Below are 22,062 nucleotides of genomic sequence, written 5' to 3'. Positions count from 1 at the left end.
GAAACTCTACCTCTGGGCCATTTGTACTAAATGACTAAAGTGATATCTTTTTTCCCTGTCGAATGGCATTATGGTTATAGTGATTCAGCCCATTAAAAGAAATCTGGACTCTATAGTGGGATAAGAAATAGTTTGCCCTTCAAACAACAGGGAAATCCTTCTCGGATTCATATGATATTTGATATATAAATTGCTTTTAATGGGCGGAGCAGGAATAAGGAATTTCTATTAAAATAATGACATGCTCTATGCAAAACACATAAAGGGAATTCGTCTCATGGTCAACAATTTTGGTGGATTTCAGTACAGATGATTGCATCACATCTGCTTGACAGGTGACAATACCCAACACAGTGAACAGTTTAACAAGGGAGAAGAATACTGTTTTTCCAGGCTGTTTAGTTACTGTTTCAAAGTTTTATATATAATTATAAAGAGACAAGCTTATTATATGAAAAAGCATGATTGAAATAGATTAACTTCACATTCCAACGATTTAGATTCAATTTTCATCTGTGCATTTACATTTAAAATACATGCACTATTTATAAATCTCTGTACATTTTTTTTTTTAATTAGGAGGAACGTTCGAGTCAGAACTGGACTTTTGATTTTGCAGTAAAAACGTCCTTTATTCCTCTATATAATCCCCTGAAACACTATCCTAGTGTTTTCCGAGCACTTAAATTCCATCATGGTAGAAAGTGTTCTCAGGATGCCACAGCTTCACATCTGGAATACTGACCTCCCAGAGACTTCTTTAATGGCCCAAACATGAGGACGAGGCTCAAAGCAAGTTTAGGACTATATGTAGGATGTGGCAATAATTCCAAACCGACTGTGTAATGTGCAAGTGGCGTTCATGAACGATTATGTGAACAGTTCCCACAGACAGATGTGTTTCTTCTGCAAGTTGGCAATAAATTATTCGCCTATCATCACCGTCATCATCATCATCGGTTTTTACGCCTTCATTCACAGGAAATTTCATTACAAATCCAAGTTTTACATGTACGCCTCTTGTAGTTTAAGCTCATTCATCCATGTAATTTTAGTAACCACTTTATCCTGGTGAGGGTCACAGTGACTCCAGAGCAATTAGCTAATCTCGTTTGTGTCCTACTGACTGATCGCCGTTCATTCAGTATTAACACACTCTGGGGAAACTATTCCTCAATCATTCTCGCCTGAAATCCTTTAAAAATCAATAAACGCAAGTAATTCATCCAACCATACTCATGTAAAGGCTCACCATGTCATACAGTACTACATGAGCAATCAAGAGCAAGAATAAACCATTAAGACTCAAAACAGGAGAAGGAGAAAACCTGTTTGTCCTGGAGATCGGTGGAGAGCTCATAGCTCTCGGACAGCGAGCGCGAGCGTTTGATGGCCTCCTCCTCAGCCTGTTTGCGGAGGATAGATTGTGAGTGTTGGAGTTTGGAGCGACGTGGGCGCTGTCGGACCTCGTGTGCATAAAGCGCCGGTGCCTCGAAGTGCTCGGTGCTGATGATGGAGCTGCGCGTCACCGGCCCACGAGAGTATCCGCTTTCCAGAGACGCACCTGCGTCACAGCCTGCACCATCACCCTCCACACTGCAGAGACAAAAAGAGTATTTTCGTCAATTACCCAGATAAACATCTCTGTATCTGATGTATATGAACCAACTATTTCTGCTCAATATCCTGCTTTTAGAGGCAACGTACAGTATTTTATAATACTAAACAGACAGCTTAAGCTTTCATAGAGAAAAAGTTTTGATTTTACAAGGCTAAATTTGCCTTGATTTTTTTTCCTATCCTATTTAAAATAGGCTCAATCTGGAACCATCAGGTCACATGACATGTTCCATTGCAACAAAACTCGATCGTTATGGTCCTAACAAACTGAAGCCGTTTTTTTCTGATTCGTCTCATTGCCATGTGGTTTTCTTATGGCCACATAGTTGTTGGTTCTTACTGTTGATTTTTTAAACATGCCACTTTACCAAGTGACCTCCGTTTATGATTTTTTTTCCGACCACAATTCTTCCACAAAGTTGATGGTTCAATACTATCCCTCCAGGCATTTATAATGTGTTGAAGGGTTCTTAACCCAGGGAGGTTTTTTGTTTTTGGCCAGGTGGTGTACTGTATATACACATATCTTACATATGTTATTATAATTACATCTCCTCTTGTTTACCTTTCTCTAATAAATCTATCTTAATGAAGCAATTTTTTGTAAGTGAAATCTTTCTTGTCCACCAAAATTCTTATAAATCTTAAGAATCTTAAGAAGGTCAGTAAAATGGTTGGGCCAGACAAAGCAAGGCAAAATGACAAAGTGCCACTTGATTAAAACCTCACTTAGATGATTACAGTTCAGGAAATTATAGTTTAATAAAATTATAATCACACAACATCTCTCACTCTCTCACTTTCTCTCTCTCTCTCTCTCTCTCTCTCTCTCTCTCTCTCTCACTCACGTACACACACACGTGACAGATCTGCCAAATAAAGAGTGCTTACACAGCAGTGACACAGCTTTTAGAAAACCAGCTCATAATTGTCATTAAAAAAGTGCAATAAAAGCTGTTTGAGGCGACTATTAGACAAAACTCTTGATTTAGAAACAGTGCAGCTCTCTCATATAAACACACACTTCCACTTGCACATTTACTCCACCACTGAGATTCAGCTGAGAGTCAAAGTACATCTGAAATCTGTTACAAAATGGCTTTTAATGCTTAAATCGTTTAATTTTAAAGAGATGAAACATTCAAAAAGTGAAAAATTAAGTGAAAAACTCCTTTTTTTGTTGTTGCATAGAATCTGTAACAACTGGAAAAACCGACACTATTTCACACTAACTGAGTTCTCCGTATCCACTCAGTGGCAGTAGATTAAATTCAGATTAACAGAGCCTCCTTCAATTAAATGAATTAGCGGGCAGCCAAGTGTACAAGGCTGTCCAGATAAACACAATGATTACAAAGAGCACACACAAGACATTAAGTTCAACTTTACTCACCTTAACTAACTTTGCTTAACTTAATATTATTAAATATTAAACTGTAGTTTACTGAGACCATCCATCCATCTATATACCTCTGTAGTCCAGCTAGGGACCGTAGACCAAAGGGACCAATGGTGACCATTGTATTTGTTCCTAGTTAACGATAATGGTGGGCCCTCCGGTTAACAATCACACACTCATTGACACACTATGGTTAATTTGAGAAGGCCAGTTATCCTAATCTGCATGTTTTTGGATTGTGGGAGGAAACCGGTGTACCTGGGAGAAACCCACCAAGCATGGGACAACATGCAAACTTCATGCACAAAGAACCAGGGGGGGAATCGAACCCAGACTCACTCACTGTGTCGCCAGTTTATTGAATTTTATATTACTATGCCTTGGAAATGTTTTCTGTGTCATGATTTTTTTTTTTAAAGCTAAGGACACGTAGAAAGTACAGATGATCATGTGGTTTAAAATACAAGCCTGTATCATTGTTAACTTAAATTTCATGCGACAAAAAAAAACCCCACACCTTCCATGCATTCATGATGTAACCCAGGTCTACTTTGGAAACACGGGTCACAAGGGGGTATCAAAATGTTTTAAAATAGAATTCGCTATTGACGGTCTGGCATCTGGGGACGAATTCCCAACGCACAATGCCGTTAATGTTGAAAAAGAAGAAGAGCATGCAATTGATCAAGCTGCGGACCTGCTCCACATTTTTCGGCGATAGGGATGATGGGCTCTTCCGCTGTGAAGACTGCTGCTTTGTCTCAGGGTTATACCCATACACCCAAGTTTTATCACCTGTAATGTTCCACGACATGAAGGACGGGTCATCCACGTCGTGCTGGCGGAGTTCTTGGCAGACTTTAACGCAACGTTCCACTTGCTCCTGGGTCAGCAGCCTGGGGACAAACTTGGCAGCTAAACGGAGCATGCTCAAATCACACGTGATGATTGGCTGGATGACACACCAACAATGGCGGAAGTTGCAGAAGTTGCCGAATGGTTTAGGGGTTGAGCTGGTTAAAGGTATTTCTGATCTCTTGTCGTCTTCCATTGAAGTTCTACTGCTCTTGAAGAGTGCGTACCATCCAAACTTGCTGTAAACCTGCTGGATCATGTCAAATGTCTCCGTGGCAGATTTGCCCAGTTTGCACAGAATTTCACGCTCTTTGTTCTAACTTTCTGTCCATGATGAAGTAGCAGACGTGGTACCGCACATGGTCAGAAAAGCACCAGATGCCCAACTCCCGATATACACAGGATGATGTCTTTTGGCACCCTGACTTCTGAAGGTCGGTGCTCCCTGTGACTGTTCTTTCAGCCTTGTGCTGCCATCTTTTGGCGTGTAACAAAACTAGTATAAGAACCTTTTGATACCAGCTCGTATACCCTGAATAAGATTTGTAGGAGTCCATAATACACAATTACGCACACACATTAACATGCTCATTAACACCTTGGATAAAATCCACACATACACAGATTATGCACATTTTTCCAACAGTTTCCCGAGCTTGAGCTGCTAAGGCAAAATGGAAAGATCCCCACGATTATTTTGTTAACACATAACTAGTAGACATCGTTTGTAAAAACACACTTTTTTTTTTTTTTAAATTAACATCACTGGTCTCAAGCTGAGGCAGCATGATTACACATTAGCAATTGTGACCATGTAATGCCCAAATTCTTTGCTTTTACAGCTCGACATGATCACGAGAAGCTTCTGCTTTTCACACCCATGCAGAGTGATCCTGGCCTCTGATTATTCACACCAGACAGATGTTTTCAGAAGTGACTCAGCTAAATCATAACCTCAACAGCTCAGTTGTTCATGGTGACTTCACTGTTCACTGGCTGATCAGGCTGCATCATAAAGCTCGATTACACACGGGTTAATTTGTGATGATCGTGACGACACATAATCATTCACTGAATTACATCCTATAAGAACATAAAAACATAGAGATCAGACACATCCATCTCTGTTCAGGGCTCCATGGAACCGGAATGACTCAAGAGCTTCCAACTGATGTTTGATGCGTTCAGAATGCACCGGATGCACATTTTGAAATGAGGAGTAAAATGAGATTTTCATTTAGTTTTGAGGTCTCCTGTCTTTCCGAGGACAGATCTTTTATTCAGAGCAAGAGTAACACTGTCTTCAAAGCCAGCGTCCTGAACCATGATGAATGACTGAGTTAAGAGGTTCTGTAAGACAGATGCTTCGGCGGAAAAAGAATCACTGAAGGCCAAACGTACCACTAGGTTTCAACGAGCTGTCCTGTGATTTTATAATGTTGAGCTACTGTTTTCATTTTACACACCAACGAGCAACACAGCTCTCATTTTAATTTTAGGCTCTATATTAGTTTACGTGCTCATGAACATAGCAGCAAATTGAACATAATGAATCAGAGGCTCTTTTTTTTGCTGGGCAAAGGAATGCGTTCACAATTCTGTGCACAATCGTTCATCATAAATTATTGGAAAAGCAATATTACCCAGCAAGAGCAACTACACGGTCATATTTTACCCACTAAATGGCATGCTGGTAACACTCACCAATTTGTGCTACTTTCCCGTGATGTTGCAGTGCCCCTCAGAAATAAACATGATTTTAATCATGACCACAATTAACACTAGAATAGTATTTAAGTGTTCTCACTATCCCACACTTATAACAACCACCTCTGCAACCAAGTATGAAGCATAAGTGAGACAAGACATATACTGTATTACTTACTTGCACTAGCAAGAATGCAAGCACTGGTATCTCTAATGCATCTCAGATCACTTAAAAGTGTACAGCTTTGGCCAAAAGTCTGCTGCGACAGTGTTTCTGGTGATTTGGTTTCGGCAGGTGTTACTATGGTTTACTAAAGTATAATCACAAGCATTTCATAAGTGATACAGGCTTCAATGAAGTTCAATCCCTGTACCTTTTGCAGACCTGCCCATGATGTTTTTTTCCTGGAGAAAAGCGTCCTTTTTGCTGCCCCTCTTGAGATGTACTGTATGAAGGTGAGCGTTACTGCTAGTAGTACAGTACCTCGGGCCACGGCTGTATTATTCTCTCTTTCCTTGCCTCTGCCTTTTATATAATGCAAAGTGTGTAGATGATTTGCCATTTTACAAGATCTAGTAGTTAACGCAAAGCCTTTCTTCCCCTATATCAACCCTCAATGTCAAGTTGAGCAAACGTCTGTCAAAGTGATGCATGCAAAAAGAAAACTGTCGGTCACATTAATTAATGCTACTTGCGGAGAATTCAAGAGGGCATTCAAACGTCTGCTCTGAATCTCAGCGGTGCTTTTCAGCACAGCAGCGCTATAAAGCAGCGGTCAGACCAAAAATCTAATCATAAATTGCTTTGTGAAAATGTCAGTGCTCTCACAACACGCAAGAGGAATTTGCTTCCAATAGAGATTCATTTAACTTCATGCAAAGTTCATCTAGGTGACCTTAAACCTATAAATATTGGAAATGTTAGCTGGTACTCCAAAAGTGGACAGTACATTTTACTCCTTTCTTCTGTAAAAAATAAAGTAAAATCGAAAGGTAATAAACACCAGGCTTTAAAAGCAAAAAGCATTACTCGCCTTTACTGTACTGTATGTAGCGAATGTTGTCTCTTCTGTAAAATGCAGTTTTATAGTTGTAACTTTTCTGATGCATTTTGATGATCTGTTTCGCTGAGTTTACAGGATTTTCCTTCCAAAAGAGGTTTATGTGCTTTGCACTGAAACATACAGTATTACAACACACCAGATCTAATCCTGCTTTTAAACTGGACAATTCAATCCTTTATACACCCAAAACTACAATGAAATGCTTACTATACAGTATATAATAAAAAATAAAACAAATGCTCATGTATTAGGAAACACGCTGATGCAGTGATACATTTAGTAAGTTTTTAGCAAAGTGTTTTATAGGCTGATCTAAGTTTAGCTCGTAATTAACTGTCTGACGCAGGTACAGATGGCAAGCCTAACAAGTCTGGATAATGAAAGCTCATTTACATTTCGGTCCCTAAATCACACCACGCATTAACACTCCAGACCTTCACATGTTGTCCAGATATTTCCTTGGGCTTGAAAGCTTGACCCTTGCTATCTGAAATACAGCTTCTTTATCTGTATGAAATATACAGCCTGACAGTATCCGTTACCATTAAAATTCCTGGGTCAGCATCTGCAGCTAGGGGAGCAGATCAGAAGTGGCCTCATCTAATCTAGCTCATCAGACATTAAGTCAGAAAGAGAGACTGCAAGGTTTACATAAATAGTGTTAACATTCTGGCTGGAAGATTGTGATTTCAGATTCCATAAAGTCTGGGCCCTTGAGCAAAGACATAGAGACTGCACCTTCTTTTACATGTATTTACTTGACTGATGCTTTCATCCATAGCAAATTAAGCAGAATAGTCTAAGTTGAAGGGCTTTGATTAGTGGTGCACAGATTTGTCCCTCAACATTCACATATGACTAGATTGTGCAAGTCTAAACTCTTGTTTTTATCTTTATCTTAAAAAATAAAGAATATGATGGTGGAAAATAATTAATGTCAAAAAGTATTTCTCTACCAGCATCACCATTAGCTTTAAAAACATACAGTATGTTGGGACAGTCAACAATGGTACGTATACCACGGTTATAATGTTGATCTGCCCGTTTAACAAATACACTTTATTTACTAGTTTAAATTGATATCAAAGTCACTAGAGCTATGACATCTAGCATGCATCTAGCAGACGCTACACTTGCTTTAGAGAGGCCCAAGTGGGATGTTAACAACATCTACTGAACGAAGAAATGGAAAAAGGTAAGTGGTATGTTACTCTAGGACAACCTGTATATGTACTGTAGTGTCCACTATGAAATAGACTGCGGCAAAGAGATACCCTCCCCTGTGGCTGAAATGCGTCTTGAAGTAAAGAACAAAAACATTTTTTGAAACAAACCGCAGTGTCAAACATATTCCCTAAGCCTCCAGCAACATAAAGGCAACTGACACTGAATGTTACAAAGGAGATACCAGTACAAGCTTATGATATGTGTTTAAAAAGAGGGAAAGGGTTTGTGTAAGATTACATCACAGCTCACATAAATATACTGTACATTTCATAGAAGAGATAATATATATATATATACTAATATGACATGTCTTAGGGTGAATATACTAGCAGCTGTAATGTATCTGAGAAAACTCTACCCCTTACCCTCATCCCTAGATGAAAGTCTAGTTGTCGAGTTTATAATAACTCAAGATACTTAAACTTCAACAGAAACAGTTACAACAATCAATCACATACCAATCCGATCATGGACAGAGTAAAAAAGAATCATCATAATAGTGACAACTGTTCTGTTTGGTTTGGGGAATACAGCGAAAAAAAAATAGATGATCGAGCCATCCAGTCAATTAGAAAAGAAGCAATTCCAACATCTCCTGGCCATCAGCCTTAACGTCTTCATCGGAATAAGAAATCACCTGAAGTCAAGGACCTAGATTTGAAAAATCCCTGTAGGACCGGTCAATAAGGAGGTCAAATGTTACTGTATGTTTGCGACAGGTTTTGTCCTGATGCCACTGACCAGAGTGTATTTCTGTGGATATCAATGGGGTGAAGAGGGTTATAGGGACAAAGTTCCACTGAAAATAAACTGTAATTCATGCAGTCATGTGCATGGCACTGCCAGCCTCACCCTGGAAGTCCACCTGCAGGGACTACTTTGATAAAGAACTTTTAGGTTTGTAGATATGGTACATCATGGAAAACCCTTTTCAGACATTAAAGAAGCATCCAAATTCAAATTGTTCAGATATTTTAAAACAAACATGCAAGCTCGCTTAAATTCAATCTTAAGATCAACCTTTGGTCTTAGGAGATGATGGCCATGCGGGCAGTCGAGGCCATTGGGTCGAATCTGGTTCGTACTGTACAGTACATTAGAGCTGACGTCCATCATGGTCACTGATATTCAGTTGATGCAAAGCAATGAAGGTGAGGGAGCCATCACATGAAGAAAACTGAATTAAAAAGATCTTCTCATTTCTTCCAAAAGAAAATCTTTAACAATTGGCTTTGATGAATGACAGGCATTGGCAATTGAGAAAAGGCTTTATGACATCTATTCTAATGCTGGCTATCTTTTTGACACCTGGCGTGTTTTAAAGAACTTTTCAAAGAAACTTCTGTGTCAGTGCAGTGAGCTGCAGTCATTTATAAAAAGTGGGAACAAATTATAAGCACCGTCAACCCTGGTTGGCGGGAACCTATGGTGGTGGTGGTCTATTTTGAATCCTGTTTAAAATTTACACCAAGGACATTGAGACCTAGTTCTAGATTGTGCCCACTGATTGCTCGAAGGAAATAGTTGAAACCATCTTTTCCAGCAACATTTAAATTTGAAAGCCTTATATGCAACCCAGGTCTCTGGCGTCACATTCTGAGATGATCTGGAGAAAATCAAACACTGGCTGTAGAAGGTTTTCACAGTCTTTTTTCACAGTCTGACCCAAAAATGTTTGTCTTTGTCCAAACTGGGATGCGTATAAACTGGGATTTTCCATTGAAGCTTTGCATTTCAATAAAAATGTAAACAGACTACAAAGTTTCAATAGGAAAGGAGAGGCTTAATATGGAGTAAGGCATACAAAAAGTCGAAAAGGGGATGTTACTCATAGTTTTCTGATAGCCTGACCTATGGGTATGTCCAGAACTTGTCTAAAGAAGCCATAAAATATTGGGGCGACCGATATTTAAGATGAATTCACTGTGGAGACTCTTGTTGTTCCACCATCGCTGTCAAACGGTGTCAAAATATTCACCCAACACTAATAGCACTACCATAAACAAGCCTTCAAAATTACCTTCTAGTGGCTTCTTATAACTGTTTAGTCTCGTGTATTCAGTCTGCTTTAATAAAAATGCAAAGTAGTATACAGTTGAACCTCGGATTGCGAGTAACACAGTTTGTGAGTGTTCCGCAGGACGGTAAATTTTTTTTAAAACATTTTGACGAATAAGTCTTGGTACAGAGTACCGAGTATCATGTATCACGCATGCACTTCTAGTTTTGATGACGTGCATCACGTGATCACAACTGAGCCAACGTTTTTTTTTCTCTCTTGCGCTGCGGAATTGTGGGTAATCGTCTCCCCTGCTGCGTCTTAGTGCACGTCTCTTACTGATATAATCAACATCCGTGCACGCGTGTACTGTTTACTATAACACTCTGATTATAACATATATAACACACGTGCGCGCATGTAAAGCCAAAGAAAGTCTCGTTAGAGAGGTTAAAGATCAATTTTCTCTCTCCCTCTCTGTGTCAGCCTGCACTTATTTTTTTGATAAAACAGTCTTTCCGTTAATGTGTGTGTGTGTGTGTATGTATATTTATATATATGTAGTTTAAATATGTATATATGTGTTTTATATATATAAAACCAATCAAAACATTTCAATAAGACACATAAATGAAGTAAAATACAAAACAAATAGACTTTAAACCTCACTTAATTTATGATTCCTCTTGGCACCGGCTACTTTTAAAACGAAACTGAAAGTGGCTCCGTTTTTTTCTGCTTGCTGTGCTCCTTGCTAACTTTCTTGGGACCCATGGTGCTATTTCTTTCTAAATCTTGCGCACACACACACACACACACACACACACACACACACACACACACACACACACACAAAAGTAAATTCGCTTTGTTTAGCTTTCCATAGTTGGAAAAACTTTCACAGTGCCGGAAGTATGCACGGGCGTAAGTACAGTATGCGCGAGTGGCCAGGTCGCTCTTACGCTGAAAATGCTTCGTATTCTGAGGCAAATTAATTTCAAAATTTTAGTCACTCACTCACTCTCACTCATCATCTATACACCTTTATCCTGTATTCAGGGTCGCGATCGGCCTGGAGACTTAGGACAGGGATACACCCTGGCTGGAGTGCCAATCCATCACAGTGCGCACATACACACACTCACACACTCATGCACAACAGGTAATCTGGGGACGCCAATTAGCCTAATCTGCATTTAATTTCTTAAAAAAAAAATTAAACGTTATCTTGAATCTTAACAGTCTGTAATAACAGAATTATTACCAGAAGAAGGTTCTCTGAGGCTGGTTGGTCTTCTGATTCCGAAACATATGTAATTGGTTTCTTGATGGTTTTTCTTTGTTTATCTGAATTTTCACACATTTGTGTGAGCTTTTAGAAAATGACAAAAAATAACTTGTGCTTTTGCCCAATGAACTGGCTGACATCTCATTTTTGTCTTTAAACAGGCTATCTGGTCACACTATCATGCAGGATGTGGCTGGCCTGCCAGATCTAATGTTACAGAGTGTGAATTCATCAGCCTACATCAGACACCTAGCTACTGTAGTGAAATAAGGCGGACCCTTACTCTATGTTCTCTATGCAAAAATCGGTACTCAAGGATTTAATTCTTTTGGCAAATGACTGTTTTTACCATGTCAAAACATGTATCAGCAGCTCTTTAATGGAGGAATAAATAAGCGTGGGGTGTGTATGTGTGGGCATGCACAACAATAGTAATTCTACCATGCTGGAGATTAGAGGTCAAAACAGTAGGCAGACTTTGTTGGTGCAAGACGTGGTGGAGGGAAATTAAAGTGTCCACATCCCACAAGTCCCATATGAGAAAATTCCATGACACTCCTTCTCATTAGCTGTTGTGCATGGTGTATTCTTACTAGTCAGCGTGAGGGTATGACAGGAAGAGCTGCAGCCCAGTGAAAAGCATAGCATGCAGGCTGAATGCCTCTGAAATCCTCTGCCACAGTCTGAAAGCTAACAGAGTTCAAATAAAGCCTTTCAGCAGCATGGCCAAGCTTAACCTGCATTTAGCTCCAAGTGCATTTTGCTGAGAACTAAACAAAGCGCTAGTCACGACTATGAACCCCAAACACGGTGTCTTACGATAATTACTAACCAACTCTCCCCAACCCCCCACCCCATAAAGGTTACACACGACAGGTCCAATGTGATAAACTCTGAATCTGTGGGATTTTCCTGTAATTTGCGATAATGACAGAGAAGCAGTTTAAATACGATTAAAGAGTAAGCAACTCCAGGAAAGATGAAATTGTAGTGTTACGTAAACACCAATATGGTCTTATGCAAATTTGAGAATTCGCACGGAAAAACTATTACATATCGATGCTTTTCATGACTTCATTAAATTCATAAGACGCCAACGACTGCAATGCAACCAACGACTACAATATAACTTTTCTTGTTTGTCTCAACATTCATTGGAATTTTACATGGGATGGAGGTTGTTAATACTAAAATACTCCACCAAAACCTATTTGGCATGCCAGTAAAGCATATGTTTACAGGGCACAGAGGTTAAAACTACCTTATAATTAAACATAAAATGGGTATCAAGGAGAAGCAAACTGTCAAGCATCCAACCTTTCAAAGAAAACAACTTTCCTATCGCACTTTCTGTTTTTTTAATACATGCACATTAGGTACTGTACTGTACATTATATACGAGCCCCCTTACCCAGAGTAACGTACACCCCCCCCCGAACATACACGCTAAAAGCTTACCAGCTGTTCGGCTCCAGTTCCAGCTCCAGCAGAGACTGGCTTCTGTCAGACGCACACTGCAAACACCACATGTTGCTTTCCGATCCCTACAAATAGCAGCATCGCTTCGACCCATGGCTGTCCATCTCCTTGACAAGCAAATCCTATTTGTCATAAGCAAAGTCTTACACTCTTCATCCAGCTTCTGTGAACTCCATGGTCACTAAATCCCTGGTTTTCTTCTCTTGCTCTGTGGACAGCGAGGAGGGGGTAGAACCGTGTGCGTGCCAGTGAATGTGGCTAAAAGGGGAGGGAATTCTTTCGTCCAGCAGTCTAATTAGATGGCAGGAATATAAATGAGTCTAGCCCAAGAGGAGTGTTTAGCTTGGTCCTGTACAGCCCAGTCTGTATACAAGAGTGATGGTACAGTAGTTTGTCATCTGCAGACTAGTACAAGCAGAGTGCAAAAACTTAAAAGAGATGATGGCTTAAAGAGTGGGAAGCCCCTTTGGACCAGAAGAGGAAGTGGGGCTAATAATAGCCAGATTGCAGGATGGATTCAGGCTGTTAGAGAAGTTAAGAAGTGGAGGAAGCCTTTATCCCTCCCTCTCTATCTTTCAATCTTCTCTGTATCTCTCTTGAAGGCTTCAGCTGCTGTTCCTAGGGGCCAGAGCGAGTCTTGGCAGTAATTTGAGCCCTGCATGTGTGACAGACGTGCTCCAGACGGCAGGGCCCGCTGGAGAGATGCAGCCAAACATGGCCGTCACTATTCACCCCTCACGCCACAGTTTACATGAATGGGTTCTCTTAAAGGGCCATACTGTATGTCACACTCGAGAGCAATCGTTGCACTATAGAACCGACGCAAAACCGTGCTCTACCTGACTCCGGACTTCTGAGACCTTACAATTGGACCTTCTTTTAAATAAACAGTCAATTACAATAGTGTATACATATTAAAGAAAACTTTTAAATGCTCACTGTGACTTTGAAGCTTCAGGAAGGCAGGGCTAAGTTGGTTCGCGGAGCAAAAAAGCTAAAAACACACCCGCCATATTTATAACCAAGACCTTGAATAACATCGCTATAATCTGCGGCCCTACAGTACGTCTTCCCTCCTCCCATTTCCTTACATAAAGCGGGTTTACACGTTTCCTCCTGCTGACATCATCTAAACAATGGGTGTTGCAGGAGGGGAGTCCAGATGCTATCACCCACCACGCGGTGAGAAACGCATAGTTCTGGGATGAAACAAAGAATCAATCTTTAATGGGGAAATTAGAACAATGTACCCCTCAGGAGGTCTACTGAGACTCGACCGATCAAAGTTAGAAAAAGGCATAATGGCAGCCGAGGCTCCGGCAGCATCCAGCTGTATGTGGAGGCAGTAACTGGGAGAGGTGATGTGTGGCTGTAATTACTGGACTTTTTCAGTCACTCCCAAGGGCGAAGCCTTTTGTCCAGATCTCATACTCCCTGAAGTCTAAGATGAGAAAACACATCGGAGTGACAAGATGGTCAACTGAGACGGTTACATTTGTGGGTTCGGTCTATTTTGTACACATCCGCTCATTCTGGACATGAGGAAAGGGTTGGGAACGGAAGGAATCTACCTATTATCTTTCCGATTTATTAGCTAAAAAACAGAAGAAATTAAATCAACCTGAGCGGTCAAAGAAAATCAGATTAATTGTTGCGATTCTTTTACAGAATCAATAAAACTCCGGCAATTCCAAACAGATGCATTCAGACTAAACGTTACAGGGTGTGTGGGTTAATAATGAGGGTATGTTGAACACATTTATGTGTTTTGCCAAACCAAGACTGAATGTGTGGGCAGGCAGGAGAGAAGATTCCTCTGTATGTGAATTCTTTTACTCGATGCGAGTCATCATCTCAATCTTTTAATGCTGAAGGTTTTGCATAAGCGCTCCATAACATGTCGCTCTGTTTAAAGCTGTGTATATCATATTCTTGAGTCATTCATAGATCTTGAGTAATTTACTTAGTCTATATTAACAGAAAGTTCTTTGTTCTTCCTTTTACAAAACTTTACATCCCTCCTCACTAAGATATGGAAATGCTCCAAAGTTGATTAAAATCTGTCTCTCTCCAAGGTTTCTAAAATCTCCATCTGTCAGACACTCATCTGTTCCCCAGTGAAGGACAAAGTAGGACAGAGTTCCTATCCCTCTCGTTCTACTGATATCTTCCGGACACCTGTTTTTTTTAGTTTTTTTTTGAGAGAGAGAGAGGGCAACGCCTCTTACTTTCAACCTTGCAATCGCAGCAGCTGTCATTTACTACATCTTTCGATCTGACAGTGTTGCCTGGACAGAGAGACAGAACGCGGCATGCCATAGACCCGGGGGAGATGTTGGTGCCAATGTGTCTGCTGTCATTTCAGTACCAATCTCTCGGCATTCTGCTTTCCAATCTCGACTGGAGCTCTCAAGAGTAAGAGCAAGTTCAGCACATGTTTCAGCTTATGTTGAAAATTTTCAAATGGCTAGGAAGCTTCAACATAAGCTAAAACATTGAGCACCCCGAAACCCCCCCCCCCCCACACACACACACACAAACACACACCCCACCCTCGCCCCCCGAAATGCTCTTGAGATCATGCCAAGTCTTAATCTCTAATTTTAGTAGCGATGATAAAATAGCAGCACTGAACTACAGCAAAGGAATAAATCTTATGATGATTGAAACAATAACCCATTTGCTTTCATTTTATTCCTAAGGTTGAAGCCAATAATGCAGATGGTAACGAAAGTGCAATCTGAAGGACTACAAAACAATAACAGCTACGAAGAGCAGAAATTATGGTAATTACCATTCTCAGGCACTAAAGTGCGTTTATAGTAAACCTGATTTTTTTTGGGGTGATCACACAGGCTTCCACATCACTCATGTTGGCATATTTAGGCCTGCTGCATACAGTCTAATTAATAAAGAGGCTCTCAGTTTAATATTACAGCATGCAACTGATTACTTAACTCTTTCTTGTTGTTGGGCAGAATATGATATTTCCAACTGCTTATGGAAAAAGCCTGTTTTTCTATTCAAACCTTGCTTTTGTGGCCTGGGTACGGAAAAATTTTGCCCTGAAAGTGGGCGTGGCCATACATGTTATTCACCAGAGCCAGTCAATGCGATTGTTTACAGAGTATGCGGAAGACACAGAAACGACCGTAATGCACTTCCAAGCCGCCAATGGATGGATAGTGTTATGTGCCAGATGCTGATCAGTTTAGTTCTAGCCGCCTAAGTGAACACTCAGACACCTCTGAATTTACCAGAGATGGCATCAAGAAGCTGCAAGCATTCTCCAGATACATTCTGCTTCGCATGTGGCCAGTTCATCACGACAAGAGTGTAACAGTACTCTGTGACAGCATCTGCTAAAATGTGTGAAACCTACAAGGCACATCTCAGCATACCGGACGCTGCTACCAAGCAATGTACCGTATAATTAAAACATGATGGAAGGCCATGTTGTTTTATTTAGAACGGATGTACGTAGATTAAAGTACAAAGATTAATTTCTTAATGTCACTATCCAGATCACAAAAGCTTTTAAAGGGGATAATGGCCATTTTCTATACTTTTACATCAAAAGCAATTAGGAAATAACACGTACTACCCAGTAATGTAATGAGTGTTAGATAGTGCTATCGTTCACTAAGTGCACCCCGCTCTTCCAGGTTTTGTGCATTTAACAGTCAGTGCTGAAATAATTAAAAGTCTAATTAATCCTAGCAATACTCTCCGCAAACACAATTTTCATTCAGAAACGCAAAACATCATAAACAGTGCATAAAAAAAGCCGCTGCCAGTTTTATGAAGTCATAAAGGGTGTTTCTTAATACGCAAGATCTTGCCCCAAAGACTCTCATTCACATGCAAAATGAGATGTTAAATGTTAAGCACCTGTTACATGCAAGCTCTACTGTTGTGCACTGTAGCACAATAATCTAGATACAAGTGGCAGCACGGTGGCGTAGTGGTTAGAACTGTCACCCTTGCACCTCCAGTGTCCGGGTTCGATTCCCACCTCTGGTTCTGTGTGCATAGAGTTTGCATGTTGCTTGGAGGGTTTCCTCCAGGTACTCTGATTCCCTCCCACAATCCAAAGACATGTGTTCCCAAATTGCCTGTAGTGTGTGAATGTTAACTGGAGATTCTACCAGGTGGTAAATGGGAATACAATGGTCACCATTGGCCTCCATGGCCCCAATTTGAACTACAGAGGTTCCTAGATGGATGAATGGTAGATACCACTTATTAAGTTGTGGTATCTTGACTTGACACTAGTGTTCCCTGGTTCCTCAATGACTTTATACTTAGAATACGTATAAAGTACCCAAGCTTGTGTTTCAGGCCTGAACCAACAGGTCTTTTTTGTAAAGCTACTGTGTTTTGTCACTCATCTGGGGGTCTGATAAGCCGACGAAAGCTCTTAGAAGAGTGCCAATATTTCTCAAAATGACATTGATAGACAGATGGTTTTTACATATTTTAAACAACCTGCTGCCTTCTCCATTGCTTAGCAAGGGCGCAGATACAATAATGTAATGATCATCTGAAATGGGTTTAAAAAACGTTTGTCATGCTCTGTTAAGAAAGCCATTAGACAGGGTCTATTAACTATATACCAACCATCAGACAATCAAAAAGAGAATTAAGAATTATTCAGTGTTAGTACCCTTCCTCTTCGGTCAATAGGCTTGTAGAATAATTTATAGAAAGCAGAAGAAGCAGTACTTTGTAAACATGTCAGATAAGAGGCCAACTCATTCTTGCTCAGCTCAGGCTGTAAATCTCCAAAGCTCCTGTTTAGCAGCTCAGCAGCAAGTACTGACAGTGGCTGTGTCTGAAACAGGGCATTGACGACCAAGAGCATAAACACCACCACAGGGGCTCATCAGATACCGACAGTCAAACCAACATACTGGATTAGCTCAAAGCGGGAGGGCAGGGAACGACTTGGCCAATTACTGTACTCCAGTCCAGTTCATGTCAATCCAGTCCAACAAGGAACCCGACACTCATCTTTGTTCAGATACGAGATATTTCAGTGTCTCCTTCCAGTTTGCTTCCATCATCTGACAGCCTGGAACTGCATGTGCTGTATCTCATTACTGAAAAAGACAGGAAGTCTGGAAACTTATCTTCCGAGCCCCTCGGAGACGTCAAAGCCGTTGCTGAATGCTACTCAGCATTTTAACTTGACCATGACGTGTTAACTTTCCAAGAGCTACTGCAGAAGCCTTGGCCTTGTTGGGTCTTCGGGGAACATTCAAGAAACCACAAAGCCAAAGAACTTTTTCTAGTGAAGGAAACATATGTCGGGCAACAACAGAGGCAAATAACGAGTGTGGAAGCATTTATGTTCTATAACCTGCTCTGATTAATTCAGTAATTTGTTAAGAACACGAGTGGAAATGAGGCTTGTTTATCTACACCTCCTTTATATTTATCTCACAGGTCTTGGCCGCAAGCACTTGAAAGGAGCGCAGCAGCGATGTGACAGCTCCAGCATGGATGAGTTAGTGCTAGTGAACACACACTGTCGTTTATAGTCCCCACATGGTCTCCCCTGCACAAAGTGACCCCTGACATCCAGTCTAAACAGAAAGACATGGATGTGCCCAAGTTTCTTCCAAGCCGACAGGGACTGTGCACGCTGCAGCCATTCACCGTTTAGCTGTCTCAACAGAGTTTTGCAGCAGGGTGGAAGAGGCAAAAGGTTGCCACGTTTTAAAGACAGATGGACGGAGAAAAAGGATTGGAAGCCGAGAAGAGAGAGAAGGATGTGCAGAATCCTGGTGAGAAACATTAGTCTCAAACCAGGTGCTTTGAAAACGTGAGATTTGGGCAAATGGCACAGAAAATCTCTTTCGTACAGGCGGATCAAGAACCTAATTAAAACAGATGGGTAGTTCTATAGATATGAATGAATATATTTAGTGTACGCTGCTTATTTGCCACTCACGGGTTTGCGTTCATCTGTTGATTTAAGCATTCGTATTTAAATAAATAAATTTAAAAAATCTTGATGCTAAATGTGTATCTCTAATATAATCTTAATAAACGCTACAAATTGTTATATTTTGTACCTGCTTAAACAGATATGGGAAAACTAGTAGGCAGGTTTAAGCCCCAGAAACACCCGGTTGCCACTGCTGGGCCCTTATCCCTATGCAAAATCACTTCACTGTCCCAAAAAACCAATGAGAAATGAAGAAGGTTGGGTGTCGGGTTGGCAACCTTACCCAGAGAAAAATACCCCTGCTATAGGAATCTCAAAATACGCCACCTGATGTGCACAGGAGGAACAAACAAAAAAAATATACAGAGATGACGAACCAAACCTTTTCTCAAACTATCTTTGTATTAAGGGCAATGAGTCAAAAACAAACAAACAAACAAACAAACAAACCAAAAAAAGTATTTCTCACGTGCTAGTATTGACAACACATGATTCGACAAAGACGAAAAAAGAAAATGTCAATATCTTCTTGTAAACCATCCACAATGCAAAAAAACTGAAATTTGTGCTCTGTTAATGGGGTCCAATTAACGAATTGGGGCAAAAATTACTATTGGATCATTTTTGACAGTCAAATCGGGGTCTATTGTATTGTATACAATATACGTGTAGAAATAAATTAAAAAACGCATCGTCCCCGTCCTTTATATCAGTAGCGGGACCTGGTAACAGGGTGTGGTTTCGGCAGTGTCTCATTCGCAGCTGGCAGCTTTCTGACATGCAGAGGGAATTCGAGATACAAAAAGACCCATTATGTAATGTGTATTTCAGCTGCATAGCATTAATGAAGTGCATGGTTTTGCTCTAAAAATGATGCTACCACTGTGTAGTTCCATTTAAGTTCACTCATGGGGAAGAGACAGGAAAAAATATCACTTTAGTTGCCGTAGCTGAAGTTAGTCATTGATGTTATATTGCTGCTTCTGATTCATAACTGGGACTACCCGACATAACACAAATCAACACACGGAAAAAGGCAGCTGAGCTGAAACGAGCAAAGTCAAACGTAAACTAATCACAGAAGCTATAACTCAAGAGATCCCACATCCTCTCTCAGGGCTCTCTGAGGCAGCAGCAAATTGAATAGGTAGGAAAATCTTTGAAATAAGCAATACAATTCAGAATAGACAAGCTATATAAACAGATGAGAGTATAAAATGAGCCGGGAACCTACCACTGAAATGATGAAATCTTATGAAGTCCAAAAGCAGCGTTTATACAGCGGTGTATACTGGCACCTAAAGCGAGTGTGCATGATGCTCAGGTCTCTCCCTGGATACTGTTTTGCCCCTGCCCCTCCTCTCCTCAGCCCCTTGCCCTATGGCAAGGCTCACACTGAGCACACATAATATGGCTGTTGTATGAAGCCAAGCCCATGTACACCTTGCCAATTGAGGGCACAGTTTGTCTTGGCACGCTGTATAACAGCTACCTTTCTGCTGCCCGGACTGCTCTGGGGATTTTTTTTTTTTTTAAAGCAATGCCAAAGACAGAATGCCCTGTGCAAGTGTGTGTGTGTGTGTGTGTGTGTGTGTGTTACAGGAAGGGAGTGGAGACTGTACCTCAGCTAACTTCCTTTGGTGATTTTGGGCTAATTGTAGAAAGCAGATAGAATCTAAAAATCGGTTGTGGTTTTATAATGACGCATGGAAATAGGCTGTCGCTGCATCATTATGACCTATGACTTGGAAAATACCACTGCACTGACTGGCTCTCTGCAATCACAGTAATATTTAAACCTCCAAAAAAAAAAAAAAAAAAAAACCCCAGACAATTAGATTTCCATATATAGTGGTAATAAATTACATCGCCCTCTTGATCACATAAGTCCTTGAAAATTGATGAGATATCAGTTTGACTTTTCATAAGCAAGGAAGGGAGTCCAAACTTCCTCCTGCTTGATTAATCATTCTCTGTTGTGTACAGTATAATTATAATCATTTTCATTGGACCACTGGCTCAGAGACCAGACAACAGCGTTTCATAATCATGTCTTAGGTTTTCAAGTTATAAGTTCATTCACTCTGGAACAATTCCAGACAGAAGATCAGTTGTTATAGTTTACACGCACATGTGGTTTTCAATATGAAAAAGTTCTCCAGTAAAACTTTGGCAAGATCTCATAAAAGTTTCAAAACCCTGAGGGACTCATACTTTGGTGTCTTGAAAACTGTGCTGAAAAACATGAATTAAATTCTTCTTCCATGTTCCTAGGATTCAAACCAATAGTAGACAATGTAACCAATCCTAACTCAGAAGGAGAGATTTCTTATTCGCACACACACTTACTAACAGTTTTTCAGTTGCTTTTTATTATTTCGAAAATCATAATTATTTATAAATTATTTAATTGTCCATCCATCCATCTATCTAATATAGGAACCTCTGTTGCCTGTACACAACAACAAGCAATTTGGGAATACCAATCAATCTAATTTGCATGTCTTTGGCCTGTGGGAGGAAACCCGACAGGCACAGGGATGAGAATCAGCTAAATACTGTGCTAAAAGTGGGATGAAAGCACAACAAATTGAGTCATATTCTAGTCTAACCAATCATACTGTAGATGAGACTAAATTCTTCTAGTCAATCATACCGTAAGAGCCAGGACTTCTTAACCTTACACAGAGGCTTGCTAATAGCTTTGTATTTTTTATTTACATTAACATTTAGGCATTTGGCAGATGCTCTTATCCAGAGCGACTTACTTTTTTTTTTTTTTTTTTTTCCATTACACATCTGAGCAGTTGAGGGTTAAGGGCCTTGCTTAAGGGCCCAACAGTGGCAACTTGGTGGTTGTGGGGTTTGAACCTGGGATCTTTCGAACCGTAGGCCAATGCCTTAACCACTGAGCTACCCCTGACCCATTTTATGGTTTTAATTTTTCTGTACTTTACTTTACTAAGAAATAGAAAAAAAAAGAGGGACTAGATACTTCTTAAATTGGCCAGAATATACCTTGACTCATTTAAAGCCATTGGGGGCTCAGTGGTAGATTTCTCGCCCGGGTTCAATTCCCATCCAAAGCCCATCCGTCAGGAAGGCCATCCGCCGTAAAACCTGTGGCCAGTAGTATACAGACCTTATATATGGAAAGTATGTTTAAACATCCTTTATTAATTGAAGGACTGATTTTATTACAAGTTTTTTTTTTTATATCCCCAAACAAAACAGGCTGTACTGTATACGTTTGTCCATTCTTTTAAATCCTGCCAATAAATCTGTTGTTGACTTGAGATTATAATAGAGTAGATCGAGAGACAAACAATGCCAAGTACAAGCTGCCAGGAGACAAATGCTGAACATTAAATCTTATTCCTCCCAAGTTTGACTGACAGGAGGAATTGGAATTCCAAGGTCAGTGCAATGGAGAGTAATGACTATTTGTATCTAAGGTTCAGCTCATGAATT

At 40.3% G+C, this 22,062-nt stretch overlaps 1 protein-coding gene across 4 annotated transcripts in view; it reads right to left on the bottom strand.

The window, feature by feature from the left end:
- iqsec1b (IQ motif and Sec7 domain ArfGEF 1b) overlaps positions 1-22,062 on the bottom strand; it is a 219,573-nt gene that overhangs the window by 18,814 nt on the left and 178,697 nt on the right. For 3 of the 4 annotated variants that reach the window (XM_053483874.1, XM_053483870.1, XM_053483871.1), the window contains one exon: positions 1,329-1,596. In XM_053483874.1, coding sequence (XP_053339849.1) covers positions 1,329-1,596 — 268 coding nt within the window. Of the gene's footprint in view, positions 1-1,328; positions 1,597-12,617; positions 13,151-22,062 lie in introns of those variants that run through there. The other variant, XM_053483872.1, reaches the window with a different exon arrangement.

This window comes from Clarias gariepinus, chromosome 23, assembly GCF_024256425.1.
Source record: "Clarias gariepinus isolate MV-2021 ecotype Netherlands chromosome 23, CGAR_prim_01v2, whole genome shotgun sequence".
Lineage (NCBI taxonomy): Eukaryota > Metazoa > Chordata > Actinopteri > Siluriformes > Clariidae > Clarias > Clarias gariepinus.
Note: the sequence above shows the minus strand (reverse complement) of the source record. Positions and strands in the feature narration are given on the sequence as shown.